This window comes from Narcine bancroftii, chromosome 8 (genome assembly GCF_036971445.1).
Source record: "Narcine bancroftii isolate sNarBan1 chromosome 8, sNarBan1.hap1, whole genome shotgun sequence".
In the NCBI taxonomy this organism is placed as follows: Eukaryota; Metazoa; Chordata; class Chondrichthyes; order Torpediniformes; family Narcinidae; genus Narcine; species Narcine bancroftii.
In genome coordinates, this window is record NC_091476.1 from 157,637,200 (window position 1) to 157,661,094 (window position 23,895).

The 23,895-nt window shown below is 40.1% G+C and overlaps 1 protein-coding gene across 3 annotated transcripts; it reads right to left on the bottom strand.

The window, feature by feature from the left end:
• Positions 1-583: 583 nt before the first annotated feature.
• Positions 584-14,204, bottom strand: syf2 (SYF2 pre-mRNA-splicing factor). 3 transcript variants are annotated; one of them, XM_069895622.1, is made up of 8 exons: positions 13,582-13,762; positions 12,649-12,736; positions 8,334-8,438; positions 8,108-8,233; positions 5,117-5,234; positions 4,383-4,473; positions 3,204-3,302; positions 584-995 (listed from the first exon to the last, which is right to left on the bottom strand). In XM_069895622.1, exons 2-8 carry the CDS (start codon positions 12,721-12,723, stop codon positions 830-832), a joined length of 780 nt encoding a protein of 259 aa, XP_069751723.1. In that variant the 5' UTR covers positions 12,724-12,736; positions 13,582-13,762; the 3' UTR covers positions 584-829. The 3 variants fall into 3 exon arrangements, with proteins under 3 accessions (XP_069751723.1, XP_069751724.1, XP_069751725.1); XM_069895623.1 differs by lacking the exons at positions 12,649-12,736; positions 13,582-13,762 and adding an exon at positions 14,110-14,204; XM_069895624.1 differs by lacking the exon at positions 13,582-13,762 and having other exon boundaries at positions 12,681-12,701.
• Between the last annotated feature and the right edge of the window lie 9,691 nt (positions 14,205-23,895).

Sequence of the window (23,895 nt, forward strand, 5' to 3'; positions counted from 1 at the left end):
TGGCAGAGTTGAATTACAATTCTATAGGGAATAAGTTAGATCACCACTATTTTGTCCTTAACCAGAAGCTAATTGGTGGGTGGCTCTGCATTTCTCATGAACCCATTTTCAAAGTGCAAGCCCATTAACAGATGTTGCAGCCTTAAATTAACCATGGTCTTCACTATTAGTGTTGTAGGTTTTAGAAAGGCTGAAGAATTATAGGTTTTAGAAAGGCCAAAGAATTACAGATTAGAAAGTTTGACCACTGTTTAATATCTAAATGTGTAAATAGCAGGGAAGTTTTAAAAATGAATTTTATTTTAGCTCTATAACATGCACAAGGTATTTAAATATTAGAAAAAACCAGCTTTAGCTTGATGTGGTATCCAAATGATCAGTTTACCAACTGATCAAAATCTTCTCAGAAACCATACATCAGATTACCAACCTGCAAAATAAACAAGCAAACATCCTCTTGCATTTTATGTTTGAAGTAAAAGTTTCACTGTTATAAATGTTATCTGAGCAGTGAATCTTAAATCTTTGAGAAATGCATGTGTCAGCATCTAAGGGAGTGAAACAATTAATCACAATACTTGGGTTCTCCAAAATAAAACTCTGCTTGGAGCTTTTTTTAATCCACCAAACAAGTTATAAACTTCCAAAATTACTCAGAACATTGCACAGGATTTTTATCAAAGATGGATCCATCATTGAGATCATTGCACAAAAGATTTTGCAGGTACATTTCTACTGAAAACCCTATTTACACAATACAAAGGTATAAAACATCACAACCCCTGCATCACCTGGGAGGTTGAGCTTTTGAAGTAGTCACGAAAACAAGTTAAACAGCTGTGCCTCTCTCCAAATTCTGTTTGATCTCGGCAGTATATTTTCCATAGAAGCGCTCTGCCTTCTTGTTGAAGTTGGCATTTCTCTCATTAATATAGTCAATATCAGCATCATCGTTGTAACGGCGGCGTCTGCTGTACTTGGCACGCTTCTCAATTCTGCAAAAGATTCAGAGTACATACGTACATTATATACAACCCGCTTTCTTTTTCCTGCGGGCGAGGCCGAATGTCCTCTTATTGGTAGTGCAAAGAACTGTACTCAACTTACATATGTAAACTGACTGTGCCACAGAGAGAGAGAAAAAAAATCAATCTAGTGCAAATGTAAGAGTCCTTAAGTGCCTCACTGATTGAGTTTGTTGTCGAGGAGTCTGATGGTCCAGAACCTTGAGGTGTGCGTCTCATGGCACATATACCTCTTTCCTAATGGTAGTAGTGAGAGCAGAGCGTGTGCTGGGTGGTGTGGAGCCTTGATGATTGCTGCTGCTCTCCCACAACATCGTTCCCTGTAGACATTCTTGATGGTGGGGAGGGTTTACAGGTGAGATGGAAAGGAATTCAAACCAGAGACTGTTGTCTTGCATTTATACAGTGGCTGTCATTTCCCCATCCAGCATGTATAAAAGCATTTTGCAGGTAACAAATTATTTGTTTTAAACTAGTCACTGTTGAAATATGGAAGAATAGATCTAACTCACAGCTCTAGCGGACTCCTACAAACTTATGTTGCAGCTCCACTTGTTTGCTATGGCACAGCAAGATAAGTTGCACTGTAGGATGCCACTTAGCACCCATCTGTAAAGCAGAGGAGGCTGTACAAATGGCCTTTTACTGCTCTAAAGGGGTTATTTCATTATTTTATATGTCCCAGATATTCAGAGGCTTTTAAAAGTTTAAACTGATTTTAAAAGATTTATTTGCAAAATAACATAAGCAATAAATTTAGTTAAAATATATTGGAATTGAAAATATAAATACACTGTACAATAAAATCAAAACATTTAACAACTTATTTTTTAAGGGAAGTCAAATGGTAACCATGACTGGTGCAGAACTGAAAACCAGATACAAATGCACTTGCTCCCTCCACTTTGTACATTTTTCTGGAACCCACACTGGACTTCATGGCAAAATGTGGAAGTCAAAGATGTATCGGAGGCAGGAATTACAAATCTGATTCAATGTTTTTGCACTGTTGATCAAGTGTAAAATAATGAGTAAAACAAAATAATAATTTTTTAAATATCCAAAGAGGCAGTCAGGATCTCCCATAAGATGGCATTCCTGACTGTGTAATGCTTCCACAGTAATGGACTGAAGCATCAGCCTAGATTTCATGTTCTATTTTCAACCCACATTGATGGTGCCACCAACATAAATGTTAGCAACAACCCTAGAGTAAGTTATGCTTCTTCACTAAAAACATGTAATTGATATTTTCAAAGATTTTATCTTTCCATAATTATTTTCACTATTTTAGAGATACATAGGGACTTGAGGCTGTGGTATCCCAAAGAAATGTTATTTCCCACTGGCTACTGATAGTTAACTCAGACTGTCCAGCATGTCTGATTGTCTTATATTCTGACAGGCTGTTTAGCCATTGAAGTCTGAAAGTGGAAGTATAAAAGGGTTGACATGCAGGAACTTTGTCATTCTCAGAAAAAGTTCTCCTCTCAACAAGACTGTAAAATAACAACTTTATTTCCGTTCAGTAACAAAGTCAAGGAGGCCCTCTGTGCTGGGTTTCTTATCCAGAAAAAAAAATCTTATTTGGATAATATATTCAATGGATTTATTTCTTGACAGCTAGGATATTAGCTCCTTCCACATTTTTGGAGGCTATTCCTGGCATCAGAAAACAATTACATCATTCAGAATTTACCAACAGCCCCACAGGGTCCATTCAGAAATTTGATGCACATTCTTCCATGGTCATATACAAGAATAACTTGAAAATTGGAATTCTTCCAGCAAAAGGACACACTACAGGCATGCAATTTAATTAGAAGTACAGTCATCATTAAACCCTTGTATCATCTTAGAAAATATAAATTATTACAATAAACAGCTGGAATTATCTAGTAATTGTTGTAGTACAGATTCATCTGTTTAATACTAATAGGAAGACATTACAAAATGATTGATATAAGGTGCTAGCTGAATAATCAAAGCAATTTCTTCATAGGTTTCCAGCTAGGCATTATTACAATTTTGCATGGTAAATAATAGTTTCTATCAGCAGTAGATGGTTAAAGGAATGTTTGCACTTCTATTCCTTCGGCAGGATTAATTAATCTTCTCTGTTATGCATATTTTACAACAACATAATACATAATGATGGATTAAAAAAATAACACTTACTGTTTATCGACATCAGCCACTAGTCTGTCCACACCTTCTTTGGTAGGAACATGCGTACCATGAAGAAGACTATTTGCAGTTGCATAGAATTCCTCTCCTCTGTCCATAAGAAATATAAAAAACCCTGAGCGTGGTTGAAAGACGCTTTATATTTCCAGTATTCAGAGCAGAAAAATATATAATGTTATCAGTGATTGTCCTACATGAAAGAGATGCTCTTTTAAGCCAAGGAATCCAAATACAAGTGCACCTTCAACCTTGAAGAATTATTCCTTAGAAGGAATGCTCCAAATAAAAATATAAGCAATCAGATATTTGCATGTGGCTTTTTTATATGGGGGGGGGGGAAGAGAGAGAGAGCGAGAGAGAGAGAGAGAGAGAGAGAAAAGCAGAGCGGTGGGATCAGTGGTAGGCTATCGGGGGAGCGGGACCAGTGCGGGGACCGACAGCAGGCTGCCAGGAGAGTCTCCTGACAGGCCGTTACCAGGCCCCACAATGATCCCACTGCCCCGTTCCCCTACCCCCACCCTGACAGCCCTCCTCCATGATAGATGGTGGTGATACTAGTGAGCCACACAGCGACGATGATCACTCTTGATATTTCTCACCATCACCCTAATTTCAACTTCGCATACCAGACTAGGGGATATTTTTTAGTGAATAAAGTGGGTCTTGCATGTCATCTAATATGGTAAGATGAGGCAACACTGATATGTAAAGTACAAATTATGTTAATCCAATTTGATAGAATTATTTGATGAGTCTTGACGTAGATAATGTTGTTTATGGAAGTCATATTATCAAAATCTTAGCAGCTATTTGCCTTTTGACCCTTTTGAACATTATACAAACAGGACTGTGATAGTTATTTGATCAATATTCACAAACCTTTTGACTTTTAACTAAATTTGACTTCTTAATCAATACCAAATCTAAAATGGGCAGTTCCAAGCGTTTAGAGGCATTTTAGCAATTAACAAAGTGGCATATAAAGACAGCTCTATATTATAAAGTCCAACACAGGTCAGTGTCAGTGGATATAAAACTCCTTGTTTATGTCTAAACAAAGTGGAAATAATCAATTAATTAAACAATTGATTCTAGGCCATTCTCACATTCCAGTTTTACTCTTGCACTGAATAGATAGATTGGAAAGTGTATTTTTAAATAGCAACTCACGTATCATTCTTCTGCTTCTTATATTGCTCCATGTCTGGTTTAATCTGCTTCACTAATCTTTGATACTGCCGGAACTGGGCAGCTGCAAAATCTGAAAGGGACACATAAAAACATCTAACAAATATCTTACCATCAGAATTGTCATCTCCAGTTTAGAAATGTACAATTTTAATTAAATAATATTTCTTTAATTCCATGTGAAGATGTATTTTCCTAGCAAAAAGGCTTAAAATGTTCAAACTGTAGCACTGATTATGTCATCTTAGACCAGTATCTTAGCTTGGATGAGGTAGTTGGACGGGTAGGAGTGAAAGTAAAGCCTGGGTTTCTACCCCTGATTCTATCACCAGCCTCTATTCAGTGAGCACAATGTTATGCAAGGTCTCATTCCGGTTCTGGAAATATTCACTCCACAGGTTCGTATCAGAAAATGTCAAAATATTGACATTGTATCAATCAATTTTTAAAACAGAGGGAACACTGGGAACCACAAAGTTGCCTTCTGGCATAATACAATCGGACATTTTTAGTTACATTCGATCCTTTGGAATACATTAAAAAGTGGTGGCCATGAACGTGGAGCCACAGTTACTTTACCTCATCTCACTTGCAACCAAATGACAAGATAATTCATACGAAATTAAGTATTCTTAATATGATAGCACAATCGACTGATGTTCAGCACACACTTGTTGAATTTCTAGCATTGCCTGGATATTAAACAAACTGAATACCTGAAAATCCAGGATCTGCATTTTTCTTTTTCTTCTTTCGTTCCCAACGCTCTGCATCTTCAGCACCAATTTCTAACAGCTTAACTCGTTCATAATCTTCTCCCTTTTCTAGACACTCCTAAAGGTCAAGACAAACAAAAAAGGAAATTGCAACTCCCGAATTGTAATACACATTTTCAGCCTCATACTGAGGTCCAAACAAATATGTTGTGATGAGTTATAAGAAAAATTAATCAAAATTTATATTCAAATTAAATAATAGACTTGATTCTTTTTGCTGAACCATTCAATGATTCGAATTTAATTTCATCCTAATTGCTAAAACTGATGGTGCCAATACCTGGTACAAAATTTCTTCTTTTAACAAAACCGTATTCATTCTGAGTTCTGGGTATACCAACAACAGTATCTGTAACAGCCTTATTTATTTTCAAGGAGTGAACTGCCTTCCTGCTGAAGGTGCTCCACAATGCTGTTAGGAAGAGTATTATGCCTTGATAATTTGTCTTGACTCAAGGTGTTGGCTATTCCTTTTCCTCCTCAGACGCTGAGTTCATCCAGCAGTTTAAAAAAATTTCTTTTAGGTTCCACCATCTTCAGAGTGCAGGCCTTTTTATGGTGAAAACCCACATTAAAGCTGGCTGAAATTTAAATAAAAGGCAATTTTATCTTTTATGGTGACGACCTATAATGAGGATCCTGCGTTGCCTTTATGAAGAACAGAGTTGGGAGCTGGCTTCCAGTGCAGAGGGACACAGGGCAAGTGGTGCAGCAGTGCCGCCCGCACCGTGATATCAAATATATGCGCCGGGAAGTGAAAGTGTAGAGCTTGCAGATGGGTACAGCATTGTGTTTTTACTATATTGACCTGCAGTTTCTCCAGCATTGTGTGTTTTCACTTTAAAAATTGTGCTTGGGTCGAGGGCTGATGGCATCGCGATGACATCATCAGCCCTCCCCTTTGCAGCTGCTTTCAGTGATATTCCTTTCATGGAGGAGATGGAGCGACTATACTCCACCTTTAAGTGTACCCCCCCAGGCTGATGTAAGCTGGAGCATATTCCAGCAGTCCACCCGCCTTCGGAGCTTTTCTGGAGGTAAGTGCAGCAATGTAAAGATGGCGAATCTCTGTCTTTATATTTGCCTTTTATTTCTTTATAAAATGGACTTATGTCATACAATCAAATGATACTTTGATGTCAAAGCATTTCAATTCCCCTCTGGTTTTCAGCTCCTTAATCCATGGTTGGACGAGGCTGTGATGAGTATGAAGCTGAATTGTTCCAGCAAAATCTAAACTGGAGATCAGAGACTAGGTGGTTAAGTGTTATTTGATGGCATTGTTGTTGGTGTCTTTCAGTCCCTTTGCTAATGACGGGATGGTAATTTGTTCTGCTTTTTATAAAAATGATATTCTGGAAAGTTTTCCACAGTACTGTGTAAATGCTAGTGATGTAAATGCACCGTAAGGGTTTGGCTTGAGATATGGCTAGACCTGGACCTTAGATCTTCATTAGTATTGCTCAGTGTTTCCCTTGATGCCCATTAATTTCAGTTTTACCATAGCTCCTTGCTGACATATTCCGTTAAATGCTGCCTTGCTTTTGAGAGCAGTCACTTTCATTTCCGATGTAGAATTCTGCTTAAACAAATAGAAGCACATCCATCTCATTTGCTGCACATCAATGACGTACTGAATCTATCATAAATATCCTGATGTCTCACGTTATGTAAAATGTCGAACAAAAATAGAACATGACAGCACAGTACTGGCCCTTCAGCCCTCAATGTTGCACCGACCCATATATTCCTTAAAAAAAACCTAAACCCTTTCTACCCCTGAGGCCCTCGATTTTTATTTCATCCATGTGCTGTCTAAGAATCTCTTAAATGCCCTTCATGTTTCAGCCTCCACCACCATCCTTGGTAAGGCATTCCAGGCACCCACAACTCTCTGTATAAAAAAACTTACCCCTGATGAAGTATTCAAATACACATCAAGATGCCCTATTTCAGCAGACATGATAGGCAAGTTAAATGGCAAAATATTTAATGAATTGAGATGAAAACAGGGCATAACCAGTCCAATTTTGTACCTGTAAATGTATTGTTTCAATTGATGGAGTACCTCCAAATATACTCTGGACCTTTGTGTTTCAAGATCTTTATCTATATCTCGGATATTGCATATATTATGAATTTACTACTACGTCACATAGTATGAATTTCTTTGAACAATAATGAAACCATATCAGCAAATGTAGGAATCATTTTGTGTTTAAAAGGTCCATCAGTAATTTTAGTGACACCCAATGGGTATTGTTGATCAGTAGTCCAATCTTTATGGAAAGTTAATGCTCATTAGAAATGCAGCCCTTATGTGATATCACACCCAAATTGTCCCAACTTTGAGAATTGCTGAGAAAGATCAATCTCTAGTAAGTCAAGTGTAACTAAATCAAAACCTCCTTATTCAGAGAGAATAGATCAAACTGAACCAAACAGATGCATTGCTATTTCCTTACCATGTGACATGTTGCAATAAGTTATAAGAAAAAGATTTTTAAAATAACATACAAATTAGACTTGATTCTTTCTGCTACACCATTCAATTTAATTTCATCCTTTTTGCTGAAAGAGATGGTGTCAACCCTTGGTGCAAAACTGTCAACAAGCATGTTGCTAACAATATTAACTTGCTAATTTGAATCTTTAAACCTTTAAATAATATTTCAGATTAAAATAAATGATGAGATCTGTTTTACTGCTTATTAATTCAAAAATCTATTAAGTTTCATTATTTAAAAATTATATTTAAGGGGTAATCACATTGTCTAACACAGAAAAAGGCAACATTTTATTCAAGATAGAGGGTTAACCATTTATTTCATTTAAGGAATCTTATTTCTGAATTTCCCATTTATAAATTGCTACAAAGAATTCTATTTTATAGCAAGTTTGGAATCAATTTTTACAAAATACTTCAAAAACCTTTTTTTTCTCTTCCACCTTCAGCTCCCATTCTAATCGTGCTCTTTTGGACTCCCAGTTAGCTGGTAGCTTCAAAATTCTGTCCTCTTCTGCCACTGCCTGGTGATTCAATTTCCGAGATTCATTCTGCAAATAAAGAGTATAAATCCAAAATGTCTCAATTAATCTAGCACAGTGATAGAAAAGATACATCTTCGGAATCTTTAACAGGAGAAATATTTCTCACTCGTTTAAGATGGAGATCACGGAACTTCTTCAGTCTTTCTTCCCGTTTCTGTGCAGCTGAGGTCTCACCCTCTGCATTGGTACAAGGGGCATCCAGCAACTGTGTCTGTTGAGAGAAAACAAAATTCTTACACATTAAAATTTATTTTCAAAAATGAAAATTTCCATGAGCTTTGATGCAGAAGAAAATATGGACATAAAGTTAATATGTGTATTGAAAGAAACATCTAGGTGTTGAACAATAAGAGGAAATTTGAGGGAACATGGCCGAGGAAGAAAAAAGACAAGATTTTTAAAAAAGTAACCTGAGGTGGATGGAGAGAGGTTGTCATTTGTTTGAGGAAGTGGCTGGAATGCCACAGTTGGGGTCTGAAGACTGTTTAAGGGGTGGATAAAGTTTCAGAGGTAGGAAGGATGAGGATCTGGGCCACACTTTAACCTTATGATAAATCTATTTATTACCAATCTCTCCAGCACCAAATATTTACAAGCTTGGGGTTGCAATAATAGAACCACAGAACAGAGACAAGTCCCTTTGGCCTTTCTAGTCTGTGCTGAACCATTTTTTGTTTAGCTTAGTCCCTCTAACCTGCACCCATTCCATAGCTTTCCATACCTCTCCCATCCATGTACCTGTCCAAATTCTTCTTAAATGTTAAAATTGAGCCCACATACACCATCTCTGCTTTCTACTAGTTCCACACTCCCTCCACTCTCTGTATGAAGAAGTTGTCTCTCATGTTCCCCCTAAACTTTTGCCCTTTCACTCTTATCCCATGTCCTCTGGTTTGTATCTCACCTACTCTCAGTGGAAAAAGCCTAACTACATTAACTCTGTCTATCCCCCTCATAATTTAAAATACCTCTATCAAATCTCCCCTCATTCTTCTATGCTTCGGGGAATAAAGTCCTGATCTGCTTAACCTTTCCCTGTTACTTGGTTCCTGAAGTCCAGACAACATCCTAGTAAATCTTCTCTGTACTCTTTATCTTAATGATAAACAGCACCTAATAGCCTGAATACACCTGAGATTGTCTGATCTCGGAAGCTAAGCAGGGTCAGGACTGGTCAGTATTTGATGGGGAGGCTGCCAAGGAACACCAGGTGCTGGAGGTTTCTGTGAGGGGCACTGGATAAAGTGGTGACTCTCTGCCTGCCTTGTGGTAGCCAAAAGTCACAGAATTTCATGTATATTACATTCTAAATGTAGTCTTATGTGACAATAATGGAACCTTATTTTTCCTGTGGTTAGTTAAGGTCACCAAAACTGCACACAATACTCCAAATTTAGCCTCATCAATGCTTTATACAACTTTACCATTACATCCCAGCTCTTATACTCAATACTTTGATTTATGAAGGCCAATATGCCAAAAGCTCTCTCTACAACCTTACCCACCTGTGATGCTACTTTCAGGGAATTATGTATCTGAATTCTCAGGTCCTTCTGTTCTACTGCACTCCTCTGTGCCCTACCATTCTTTATTGGTTTGTTCTTCCAAAGCACCTCACATTTGTCTGCATTTTTACCGCTGGTCCAGATCCCTCTGGAACCTTTGAAAACCTTCTTTGCTGTCCACAATACCTCCAATCTTATGGTCATCTGCAAACTTGCTAATCCAATTGACCACATTATCATCCAGATCATTGATAAAGATGACAAACAACAATGGTCCCAGCACTGATCTCTGATGCACAACACTAGTTAAGGTCTCCAGCCTGAGAAGCAATCATCCACCACTATTCTCTGGCTTCTCCCATCCAGTCATTGTCAAATCCAGTTTACTACTTCACCATGAATACCTAGCGTCTGAATCTTCCTGACTAACCTCCCATGAAGGACCTTGTTAAAAGCCTTACTAAACTCCATGGAGACAACATCCACAGCATTTCCTTTGTTAACTTTCCTGGTAACCTCGTAGAAAAACTCTATAAGATTGGTTAAACTTGTCCTACCACACACAAATCCATGTTGACTATCCCTAATCAGTTTCTGGCTATCCAAATAATTGTATATCTGATCTCTTAGAACACCTTCCAATAATTTACCTACTACTGATGTCAAGTTCACTGGCCTATTATTTCTACAGTTACTTCATAGATAGAACATTATAGCACAGTAGAGGCCCTTCAGCCCTTGTTGTTGTATTGAAACCCATGTAGACCTTAAAAACATACTAATCCCTTCTAACCCCTATCCCATAACCTTCTATTTTTCTTCCATCCATGTGCCTAAGAATCTCTTAAATGCCCTGAATAATTCAGCCTCCACCACCATCCCTGGCAACTCTCTTCTGTGTTTAAACAAAAAACCTTACCCCTGATGTCTCCCCTAAACTTCCCTCCCTTCACTTTGTACGTATGTTCTCTGGTGTTTGCTATTCCTGCCTTAGGAAAAAGGCAATGGCTGTCCACTCTATCCTTCAGCCTTAACTATCGATGATTTATTAAATAATTTTTTTCTTTTAAATCAACTTTAATTTCACTTTCTGAACTTCACTTGACACTGAATTCAATAGTCTTATTTATACACAGCACAGACTGTTAGCAATTTTGCACATTGGGTGGCATGTTAGGCAAATCACTAGAGCTCCATCAATCAGGGTTTGAAACCGGAGCTGTCCATAAGGAGTTTGTACATTCTCTGTGTCTGCATGGGTTTACACCAGGTGCTCCAATTTCCTCCCACCCTTCAAAAACTTACTGATGTTGTAGGTCAATTGGGTGGCACCGGCTTGTGGGCCTTTCACTGTGTCGTCAGTCAAAAAAAATGTCTTTTTACCTGTTACAGGATTCACCTGCTCAAAGGCAGACATTGGTCATTTTCATATTCTATTTGCAGCAATTAATTTGCTTGCACAAATTGCATTTTCTTGTCACCAATTGCTTGTGGGACACAGTCCAAACAAAGAATATTTGCAAACTACCATCCTAAAAGATCCTGACTTTTTTAAAACTTTGCTCATTCTTGGCCCTACTTCATTTTTCTCTGCCAAATTTTTTTTTTTGAAAGTTTTATTTATTAAATCATGGTTAAACATACAATAATGGATACAGCTTAGAAAAACAAAATACATACATGATATTTTTTATGTAAATAATAACCCCTACAACTCTCCATCACCCAACCCCCTCTAATCTACCCCCAAAAAGAAAGAGGAAATCACATAACATAAAATTCATCAATTAATTACCATGGTTCGGAACAACACCACTAACATGTGGAAAGAAGATTTAATAATTCAACCCCATGTAATCCAAATATTGGCTCCAAGTTTTATAAAAAAAATGGAATAATTATTATGTAAATTATAGTTAATCTTTTCCAATGGAATACAAGATCTCATCTTCATATACCATCTCTGAATACTCTAATTTTTCCAAGTAATTGCCAAACATTTTCTAACCACAGCTAAAGCCAGTCGCAAAAAAACAATTTGAAATTTATATAATTTTAATTTCAAACTTAATCTTTTAATATAACCTAACAAAAATACTAAAGGATCTAGTGGAAGTTTCAATTTAAAAATATCTAAGAGTTCCTTAAATCTATTCCAAAAGATGGTTTCACCATCTCGCAACCAAGTAGAATGTAAAAAAAGAGTCTATTTCCTTATGATATCTAAAACATAAATCTGAGGAAATAAACTTATATTTCCTTAATTTCTCTGGAGTTAAATATAATTGATAAATAAAATTATAATGAACATTACATTTAGAATTTTAGTAATACTATCCAATCATCCTGAGAAATAGATATAGCTAAATCTTTTTCCCATTTTTATCTAGATTTATGAATATCCAGTTTAAGCATTTTATTCTGTAAAAGAGCATTCATCTCATATTTAAATCCCTTCTTGCCACCTTCAGTAAGTAAAATTTCAAACTTAGATTGTCTAGATAACTGTAAAGTACATCCAAAATTATCCAACAATAAGGCTTTGATTTGATAATAAGAAAAAGTATGAGAGGATATATATTTCTTTTTCATTCTTTGAAAACATCCTGCTTCTTTACATTCTTGCACCAATTTAATACCCTTTTGATCCCATAATTTTAAAAGTTGATTATTAAGTGTAAAAGAAAAAAGCTCATTTTGATACAGATCCATCTTCTTCTCACCAAACTGAGATAACACCACATCAGCCCATATCAAAGGTTTATCCACTTCAAACATCCTATTAATAAATTTCAACTGTGCTGATTCATAATAATTTTGAAAGTTAGGGTGTTTCAAGCCTCCTAATTCATAGTTCCAAGTTAATTTCTGTAATGATACCCTTACGATTTTATCTTTCTATAAAATTTTCCTCACCAAAGCATTTAAAACTCTGCCAAATTCTTCACCTGCATTTTTCTTTATGCACAACTGGCCTCCAAAAGCGTTCATCCTTGAAATGAGCCTGTATGGTAAGTCAGACCATGACAATAACTGATTCAGTATTACAGGTACTCTAAATCTATTTTTATCTATTGCTTCACATCTCTAACTCCTAACCTCTGCAACTTCCCATTCATCGCAACCCATTTTTGCTATATTTTTTCTCATTGGTTCAAGTTTGATCATTGTCCTCATTCCCCTTCTTTGGTTTTATGGTAACCTTTGTCAAATTACTCTATTACCTTGCCTCTGGATATTTTTTTTACCGCATTATACACATTGAGCTGTTAAAAAGTGTGCTGAGAATCACAGAAAGATCAGTGTTTGTCAAATTACTCTATTACCTTGCCTCTTGATATTTTTATTAACCGCATTATACACATTGAGCTGTTAAAAAGTGTGCTGAGAATCACAGAAAGATCATTGCAGTTTGTCAATCTTTAATTCATAATACACTTCAAGCTGAGTGCAGTAGCCAACCATTTCAGTTCTGTGTCACACTCTCACGTCTGTTCATGGCCTCGTACTATCCCACCAACACCACCTGTACATTGGGGGAACAACACTTGCTTTTCCGTCTGGGCACTCTCCAACTAGATGGCATTAACACAGGCTTTTCGAGTTTCTGCTAACCTGCTCTCCTTGTGTTCACCCCCCCCTTCCTTCCCTTTCTATTCACCTAGCTATCCCTCCTCCCCATCGCTTGCTGCTGTCCCCTTCCTCTCTTCACCAATTACCTCCTGACCACACCTCTTCTCCACCCCCCCCCCCACACCCACCCCTTACTCTTTTGTTTGGTTGCCTGCCGACATTTTTCCATAATCGATGAATGGATTTAAACCCAAGAGGTCGGTTCTGTATCTTTACCTTTGCTATTTAAAGGACACTGTTTGACCTGCTGAGTTTCTCATTTTCAGATTTTCATGGTTTACTTTTGCCGAAGAGTGGGATGAGGGTGAATTACAGTTTCTTTCAGGCTCTTACAACGTGCCGAATAAACACGATCTGCGTCAGAATTTCTCCGAGTTCACTTCGAGCCACATTCATACCCTTAATGACGCCCACTTTACTGGGGGGGGGGGGGGGGATAAAAACCGAAAGAATGGTTCCAATTTACGGTCAAGATGATTTTCTTCAGGACGACTTTCTCGCTTAGTTTACTGAACTTCCTCGGTGAGATGGCCTGGCTTTTGGATACATTTATTAGGCCTGACCGTTCGGGGTTCATAGGACATGGAAAGCCTCTGAGCTCCGCCGACTCAACAAACACCCAACGTCTCATTCATCAAGCCACCCCCCACCCCCCACCCCCCACCCCGATTGCACGACTCACCGAACACCCAAAGTCTCATTCATCAAGCTAACCCCCCCCCCCTCCCCGATCGCACAGCTCACCTCACAGAACTCCGCCATCTTTCTCCCGTCTCCAGGAGTGCCGGAGTGACGCAATAATCAGGCGTCGCCAAGTGAACCGGGCAAGGTTTGACGCAGTCGACTGACGTCACTGCGCGGCATCTGAGGCACGGAGGTCGGGCCCGTCGCCTTCAGTTCTATCTTGGTGCGTGCTGCAAGGGTCCAAGGCGTTGAGTGGTGCGACCACCTCTTGTGACAGCCTTCTGAACTAAAGGTGACAAGGGCTCATGCTGGAGAACGTCGGCCGCCTCCGTTGCACTCGACCACAACCATCTGCAGAACGTGCTGGTTGAACCCTTGAGGTGCTGAAGTTGTCTGAACAGAGAGTGCTGGAAGTGCCCAGCAGGTCAGGCAGCGGCTGGAGGGTGGGGGTTGCTTCCTGACCAAAACAAATTGGGGATTATGATGGACAATTCCAAGCTGAACGCAAAGTGTTGCTGCCTCACGTAGGAAGTTGGAGAGACATTCAATGAACTTTTATTGAGTTTAGTAGGTTTAATGTGATGCTGATGTCAACCAGTTTACCTATCTCGGCTGCACCATTTCATCAGATGCAAGGATCGACAATGAGATAGACAACAGACTCGCCAAGGCAAATAGCGCCTTTGGAAGACTACACAAAAGAGTCTGGAAAAACAACCAACTGAAAAACCTCACAAAGATAAGCGTATACAGAGCCGTTGTCATACCCACACTCCTGTTCGGCTCCGAATCATGGGTCCTCTACCGGCATCACCTACGGCTCCTAGAACGCTTCCACCAGCGTTGTCTCCGTTCCATCCTCAACATCCATTGGAGCGCTTTCATCCCTAACGTCGAAGTACTCGAGATGGCAGAGGTCGACAGCATCGAGTCCACGCTGCTGAAGATCCAGCTGCGCTGGGTGGGTCACGTCTCCAGAATGGAGGACCATCGCCTTCCCAAGATCGTGTTATATGGCGAGCTCTCCACTGGCCACCGTGACAGAGGTGCACCAAAGAAAAGGTACAAGGACTGCCTAAAGAAATCTCTTGGTGCCTGCCACATTGACCACCGCCAGTGGGCTGATAACGCCTCAAACCGTGCATCTTGGCGCCTCACAGTTGGCGGGCAGCAACCTCCTTTGAAGAAGACCGCAGAGCCCACCTCACTGACAAAAGGCAAAGGAGGAAAAACCCAACACCCAACCCCAACCAACCAATTTTCCCCTGCAACCGCTGCAATCGTGACTGCCTGTCCCGCATCGGACTTGTCAGCCACAAACGAGCCTGCAGCTGACGTGGACTTTTTACCCCCTCCATAAATCTTCGTACGCGAAGCCAAGCCAAAGAGAGAGAAGATGTATTGCATTAATTCTACTTGCCTAAAATGTTTTGAGTTCAGATTTATTGTCCGAGTATATAAATGACACCCTAAGATTCTTTTTTTTTTGTGTGTGGGCGAGGCACTTATTAATAGTGCAAAAAAAGATTGCACTATTGTTATGCCTCACCAGCAGCAATTGAAAGAGATATAAATAAATGGGTTAAGTTTAACTCAAAAAATTTATTAGCAATTGGCCATAATATGATTATCTCCAACCTAAGCCGTTATGGCAACAATATAGTAACAATGTGTATGTGAAAAAAATACTCAGACCATTACAGTCTAAGCCCAAAATAAACTCCCAAAACAAAACCTCAAGTTAGTCTCATCAAGTAAGTCAGTCAAAAGAACAGTCCACAGAATCTGCTCTCCAGGTTTTAATGTGTTAGTTCAGTTGTGCACTGGTCTTTGAGTTGAATGTGGAGAGAGATGACTTATCACTGAGCAGACTTACAACCTTGGCGGGTGAATACAGGAAACTTTCCTTAGTTTCTCGTGTGGTAGCGACCACCTTCAGTTTTCTCTCAAGGGAGTTTCTCACTAGTCAATAGCATGAAGTCTGCATCTCCGAAACCCTCTTTGGGGTTAGATCAGGTGACCCTCTGCCATACGGACTGTGTTAGTTCAGTTGTGCACTGGTCTTTGAGTTGAATGTGGAGAGAGATGACTTATCACTGAGCAGACTTACAACCTTGGCGGGTGAATACAGGAAACTTTCCTTAGTTTCTCGTGTGGTAGCGACCACCTTCAGTTTTCTCTCAAGGGAGTTTCTCACTAGTCAATAGCATGAAGTCTGCATCTCCGAAACCCTCTTTGGGGTTAGATCAGGTGACCCTCTGCCATACGGACTTCTCTGCCAAAACCCTGCCTTGGGTTATACCAAATAACTTTTGTCACACAAAGTCCTCTTCTCGAAAGGGGACTGGAGAAGCATAGGTTAGACACACACTCTGGAAATTAGAGTGTAAAATTTGCTGTCAGAGTAGCAATGCTGTCACTGCAAATAGAGCAGCTCAGCATCTTGCCTTTTGGCTGAAGCTGCCAGGTGAACACACTGATAGCTTGTTCCTCAGTGCGTTGGATTGTTTAACTACCACAGCACGCGTCTTCAGCACTCCTGATTGGAGGAGAGGGGTAGACAACAGCGGGCGAGCCCACTGGTTTCAACGTGCGGCTCTCATGTTCCACACAGTTGTTCACTCTCCCAGCTTGCTACTCTAGTGTTCCACACAGCACATGCTCCTTTCTCCCGCTGCACAGTCAATCACGACCCCTGGTCAGAAATAAAGCTGACCATGGTCCATAACTGTTTACATGTAAACAGATAATGAATGTAAACAAACCAACTGCAATACAGAGAAAATTTAAAAAAAAGTGCACAAGTAAGAGTCCCTATTGAGTTTGTCATTGAGGAGTCTGATGGTGGAGGGGTAGCAGCTGTTCCTGAACCTGGTGGTGCAAGTCTTGTGGCACCTGTACCTCTTTCCTGACGGCAGCAGCAAGAACAGATTATGTGCTGGATGGTGTGGATCCTTGATGATTGCTGCTGCTCTCTGACGGCAGTGTTCCCTGTACATTTTACCTGTGATGTCATGGCCTGTGTCCACTACTCTTTAGAGGGCTTTACACTCAGGGGTATTGTTGTCCCCATACCAGACCATCATGCAGCTGGTCAGCCTACTTTCCACTGCACATCTGTAGAAATTTGCCAATGTTTCTGGTGCCTTTCCAGAAACCTCTGCCAACTCCTGAGGAAGTAGAGGCACTGATGTGTTTCATGATCCTCCGAGATAGTGACTCCCAAGAACTTAAATTTGCTCACCCTCCCCACCTCTGATCCACCAGTAATCACTGGATTGTACACCTCTGGCTTTCTCTTCCTGAAGTTAACAATTAGCTCTTTAGTTTTGGTGACATTGAGTGCAAGGTTGTTAGTGCACCATTCAACCAAGTTTTCAATCTCCCTTCTGTGTGGTGACTCATCACCTTTCTTTATACAGCCCACTACAGTGGTATCCTTGGCAAATTTGTAGATGGTGTTATTGTCATACTGAGCCACACAGTCGAAAGTATAAAGTGAGTAGAGCGGGGGCTAAAAATGCAGTCCTATGGTGTTCCGGTACTGATGGAGATTGCTTGACACTCCTCATTGATGGTGATTTTCATGATCAGCAACTTAAAATCCATAAAATGCACCCATAAGTGTTCAGGAAGAAAATCTTTGTTGTCCAGTGTTATTCCTCTGTACTGGGCAAAATGAGCAAACTGCCAAGAGAAAGGACTGAGGAAGGGAGGGATCGTGAAGAATAAAGAAATTATACCTATTAGGAAGGAGTCCAAAGTTGTCGAGGTGGTACAATGCTAGTGGTGCAGTCTAACCACTGAGGACAATTAGAGAAAGAAAACAAAACAAACAAGGTAAAAGAGGCAGGTAGAATTTCGTTTGAAGAGAGAAGCGATTTCCTTGGTTTATTTTTCATCTCTCTGCTGCATTCTTTTATCTCCATCCTCACAGAATGTTCCCATGCCATGTCTTTGATTGAGTTCATAACATTCTGGAGGTGGAGGGTGAGCAATGACATTGATAGAAACAGGGATGAGGTCTTGGAGGGAATATAGGGAGTTAGGAAAAAAGTTGAAAAGCAGGGCCTCAGATGTGGTAATCTTGGGATTGCTGCCTGTGCTACATGCCAGAGAGGATAGGAATAGGAAGTTATGTGTGGTAAACCACTATTACACTATGATTGGCCACTGCCGGCTGGGCATGCCTCCCGAGACTGATCCTACCCATTACCCCTTGCATTCTTCCCAGTCTTCCAACCATGATCAGTTGATGAGGTTGGTTGGTGCTCCAGTTTATAGTCAATAAAAGCCTATCAGTTTCACAATCTCAGTTTTTTGTGGTAATCGACGGTGCATCAATTTTATTGACTATAATTTTTCAAAGAAAATGGATCAATAGCTGAAGGCAGAGAGATTCTACATAGACCCTTGATGCTCTGGTGCTCAGAACACGTTCGAACTCTGGCTACGTTGCTTTGAGGACTTCTAAATGGTGATCGTGAACGTTGTTAACATGGACGAGGACAGACTGAAACTCCTCTCCTCACGAGTCAGATGCCTGGCCGTCCCAATGATCAACAACACCAAATCATATGTGGAGTCTATGAGCACACTGAAGGTCCAGTATCGCAGAAGGGTGAATAAGGTCTATGCATGACACCTCTTGACTACCAGTAAGCAGTGACCCAGTGAGTACCTACGGGCCCTCTGCAGAGTGTGCAACTGTAAAGCTGTGACGGCCACCCAGAATACAGAGGACCTCATCCAGATGCCTACGTGGCCAGCATCTGGTCTGGAATCATAAGACAGTGACTCCTGGAGCAGAAGGTACTTGACCTGCAAAGGGCAGTTGAATTAACAGAGATGCTGGAGATGGCCCTCCAAAACTCGGACGACTACTTGGCTGCCGCAATCCTAGGACAGGACCATCTCACACAGTGAGCAAATGGTCGCAAGCATCACCACACTTCTCCAGCGACCTGACCTTGGCAGCCATGGTGGGTGATTGCCCCAAATGTTTCTTCTGCAGGCAGGGCAAGCACCCGAGGAAATGCTGCCCTGCCTAGAAGGTGGTATGTGCAAGATGCGGGAAAAGAGGACATTACACAAATATCTGCAAGTCTAACTTAGCCACGAAGCCTAGCAGCACCGCGTAGGGACAGTCAGCATGATCAGCGCCAGCCCCCCGTGGACCAATGACGCCACATGCAAGACACATGGGGGGCCATCATCTCGGACTGCTCAACTGGCACCATCTTGAGCCTATGGCAACACAGGGGAACAGTGAGGGCAGCCATCTTGGGAACTTGGGCCCTGATCAGATTTGGACAGTGAGTGACCACATGAACTCGCCAGATCCATGATGGATGTCCAGGTAAATGGGTGCATAACAAACTGTTTGTTTGATAGCAGGAGTATGGAAAACTTTATTTACCCCCAATACAGCTAAGCTCCTATCCCTCGTAGAGCAGCCAGTCAACCATAAGATAACACTTGCATTCATATCCCAAATGGCAGATATCTACGGGTCCTGTACGATGACTTTGACCATTAGAGGCACAGTTTACAAGCACTTCAGGTTCCTCGTCATGCCATAGCTCTGCGTCCCCTTGCTACTGGGGTTGGACTTCTAGTGCCAACTTAAGAGCATTTCATTGGAGTTTGATAGGCCCCCTTCGCCCCCTCACCATTTGCAACAAACAGCTTCTAGATGGCCCTCTGTGCATGACCTGTAAGCTCTTGACCTTCAAAGTCACCACTCCACTGCTGTTCGTGAACCATACTCCTGACTGCAAGCTGGTGGCCACCAGGAGCAGGCAATACTGGGCCGCAGACAGAGGATTCATCAAATCAGAGGTGCAGTATTTGTTGGGCGAAGGCATCATTGAGGCTAGCAATAGTCTCTGGAGAGCTCAGGTGGTTGTTGTAAAGAACGGGGCGAAGAACTGGATAACCATATAACCATATAATAATTACAGCACGGAAACAGGCCAATTTGGCCCTTCTAGTCTGCACTGATCCAAGTACCCTCCTCTAATCCCACTTACCAGCACTCTGCCCATATCCCTGCAACCACCTTAAAAAATAAAGTCACAATGTTTGAACAAATTTGGGAACCATACATGGATCATAACAGAGAGAGCTTGCCTATGACTTCCAACCCCTAAAATGAGAATGAAAATGATAAAAAGACAAAACGACTAGATTCAGTGTGTAATAAATAGATGACATATTTTTCTCGTTTATTTTCCTTTGTGTGAAAATATTGTTTTATGGTTTTATTGTATTGTATATGTTGAATGTTTATGGGTTTTGGAGGGGGATGGGTAGAGGGGAAGGAGGGAAGTGGGGGGGGGAAGGGGAGAAAAGACCACTGTGTAAATTTAATGAGATACGTTTGTACATATTTTGGTTGATATGGTTCACAGTGTTAAAAATTTTAAAAAATTAAAAAAAGGACAACATTGCCAAGGCGGCAATGCATACTATAGATGAGTTCATGCCATTCCAGATGGAGAGCAATGCACCTGACTTCACCCTGGCTGCCACACTCAACCAAGCAGACAGACCCATCGCCTTCTCCTCATGCACCCTCCAAGGCCCTGAAGACTGCCATTCCTCATTCGAAAAGGAGCCCCAGGCCATCATGGAGGCAGTATGCCTCTGGAGGCCGTACCTCGCTGGCAAACGATTCACCCTCCTCACGGACTAGTGGGCGGCCACTTTCATGTTCAATAGTAAGCAGAAGGGCAAAATCAAGAATGATAAAATCAAACTGTCCATATCCTGTACAGGCCTGGCAAGCTTAATGAGCCCCCAGATGCCCACTTCTGCGGGACATGCTAGTATGCAGATGGACAAATTGCAGACTCTCCACAACAACCTCTGCCACCCTGAAGTGACTAGGTTCTTCCATTTCATTAAAGCATGGAACCTACCATACTCTTTCTTTTCTTTTCCAATCTTTTATTATTATTATAATTTATAAACACATACAGTTCAAAGAGATATGAAAAATACATAGTAAATAACAAATTAATACAGAGATATTAAACAATAATATTGCAGAATAAAAATATATCATAAAATTTTTTTTTAGATCAGTTTAGAGTATGAACTATCTCTAAAAAAAATGATATAATTAATAAAAATATATAAAAAAAAGAGAGAAAAAAACCCCAAAAAGGAAGAAAAAACAAATCTGAATTAAAAACTTTAAAAAAAACCTACCGATATAGTTAAATCACGCCGATCACTCCGATCTCATCTAACAGCCCAATTATCATACATAATCATAAAAAGAAAACAGAGCCAGATCAACTCACCACAAATGAAAATATTGAATAAATGGTCGCCAGGTTAACTCAAACTTAGAAGGGGATTCATAGACAGAGTTTCTAATTTTCTCTAAATTCAAACATAGTATAGTTTGGGTAAACCATTGGAAAACAGTGGGAGGATTAACCTCTTTCCAATTCAATAGTATAGATCTTCTAGCCATTAGTGTAAGAAAAGCAATCATACGATCCGCAGGAAGAGATAAATAAGTCAAATCTATCATAGGTAATCCAAAAATTGCAGTAATGGGATGTGGTTGTAATTCAATATTCAAAACGGTAGATATAATGGAAAAAATTTCCTTCCAATAATTCTGTAAAGAGGGACAGGACCAAAACATTTGTGTAAGGGAAGCTATTTCCAATTGACATTTATCACATATAGGATCGATAGGAAAATAAAAACGATGGAGTTTATCTTTAGACATATGAGCTCTATGAACAACTTTAAACTGTATCAGTGAATGTTTTGCACATAGAGAAGAGGAGTTTACCAGTCGCAGAATTTTATTCCAATTTTCATTGGAAATATGAAGGTTGAGTTCTCTTTCCCAATCATTTTTAAACTTTCCAAAAGTCCCAGAATTTATTTTTGTAATTATATAATTTAGATATCACAACTTTTGGAGGGAATTTTGAATATAGTATATCCTCTAAAACAGTCGTAGTCTCCCGATTGGGAAAAGAGGGTAAAGTCGAAACTAAGAAACTCCTAATCTGCAAATATCGAAAGAAATGAGATCTAGGTAAATTATATTTCATGGATAATTGTTCAAATGACATGAAAGAGTTATCCAAGAATAAATTGGAAAAGCATGTTATACCTTTAACTTTCCAGAGTAAATAAGCTTGATCAATTAGAGAGGGATGAAAAAAGAAATTTAGTACAATAGGGGTTTCCAAGATAAAATGACTTAGGCCAAAAAATCTCCGGAATTGAAACCATATACGTAGTGTATGTTTAGCCATTGGATTATCAATTAGTTTATATAGTTTAGTAAGAGTAAAAGGGAGAGCTACCATACTCCATTGAGGAAGTCAGAACAATGACCAAAAACAGCCAGGTCTGTGCTGAGTGCAAACTGGACTTCTACCGTCCAACAAGGTGCACATGATCAAAGCTACTCACCCCTTCGAGCACCTGAGCATCAATTTCAAGGGGCCAGAGAGGTCACATGACTCCACAATACATATCCTCACCAGATTCCAGACAGAATGGCCACATTATCCTGACAAGCCACACTCCCACCAGTTTACAGAAGGAGAAGCCACATGACCCTCCACAATACAGATCTTTGCTCTTTGTGATTTTAATAAATGACCTAGATGAAGAGACAGAAGAATGGATCAGTACATTTGTGGATAATATAAAGGTTGGAGGAGTTGTGGGTGGTTCAGAAGTTTGTCGTAGGTTACAAAAGGATATAGACAGGATGCAGAGTTAGGAGAAAAAGTGGCAGATGGAGTTCAATCTGGATAAGTGTGAGGTGATGCATTTTGGAAGGCCAACCCAGAAGGTTGAGTACAGGTCGGTAACTTAAGAGTGTGAATGAACAGAGTAACTTGGTGTCCAAATCCATACATCTCTCAAGGTTGCTGCACAGTTTTTAAGGATAAGTTAAGAAAACTGCTAGGATGTTCGGCTTAATTAATAGGGGGATTGAATTCAAGAGCAAAGAGGTTATGTTGCAACTCTATAAATCTTTGTTGAGACTATACTTACAGTATTGTGTTCCATTCTGGTCACCTCATTGTAGGAAGGATGTGGAAGCTATGGAGAGGCTGCAGTGGAGATTTACCAGGATTCTGTCTGGATTGGAAAATAAGTCTTATGAGGCAAGGTTAGCAGAGCTGGGATTTTTCTCTTTGGCATGTAAAAGAATGAGAGGCAACTTAATCGAGGTCTTCAAGATTATGAGAAGCTTTGATAAGGTGGACAGCCAACACCTTTTTTCTAAGGGCAGGAATAGCAAAGTCCGATGTATATATGTACAAAGCAAAGTTTAGGGGATACATTGGGTTTTTTGTTTTTGCAGAGAGTTATGGGTTCCTGGAATGCCTTGCTAGGGGTGGTGGTGGAGGCTGAAACATTAGGAGTATTTAAGAGGCTCAGAGAGGAGAAATAGAGAGTTACGAGTACGGAGAGTTTAATACTTTTTTTTAAAGGAATATATGGATCTGCACAATGTTGAGGACTGTGCTGTGTGTTCGACATTCCCTTCCCATCATCTTGGAACAGAAACAGACCTTCCAGATGGAGTAGCATTTCAATTGCTTTTCTTCGAATTTAATGTGCTTGTTTTGGTACCATAGCATGGTGTCTTCTGCATTTTGCTTCTGATTTCCATCAGTTGCTATATTTGACATCTCACAGCCACAGAATGCTCTTTATTTATTTTGTCTCCTGATTCTCAGCCACTTGTTACTACCATATTGAACACCAAAAACATTGCACAACCGTTGGTCTCCAGCCAATGATAGATCTTCCCTTTTTCCACTCCATTTATCCCTTTAGAACGATTCA

What these genes read in the sequence shown, in the direction of transcription:
- syf2 (XM_069895622.1), bottom strand. Translation starts at nt 12,723, where the DNA reads ATGAACGCTTTTGGAGGCCAGTTGTGCATAAAGAAAAATGCAGGTGAA. An exon ending in GCAGAGTTTTAAATGCTTTG is followed by an intron (nt 8,439 to 12,648) that starts GTGAGGAAAATT and finishes TTCTCTCAACAG; the next exon opens with ACACAGTTGCTGGATGCCCC. An exon ending in GTGGCTGATGTCGATAAACA is followed by an intron (nt 996 to 3,203) that starts GTAAGTGTTATT and finishes AATCTTTTGCAG; the next exon opens with AATTGAGAAGCGTGCCAAGT.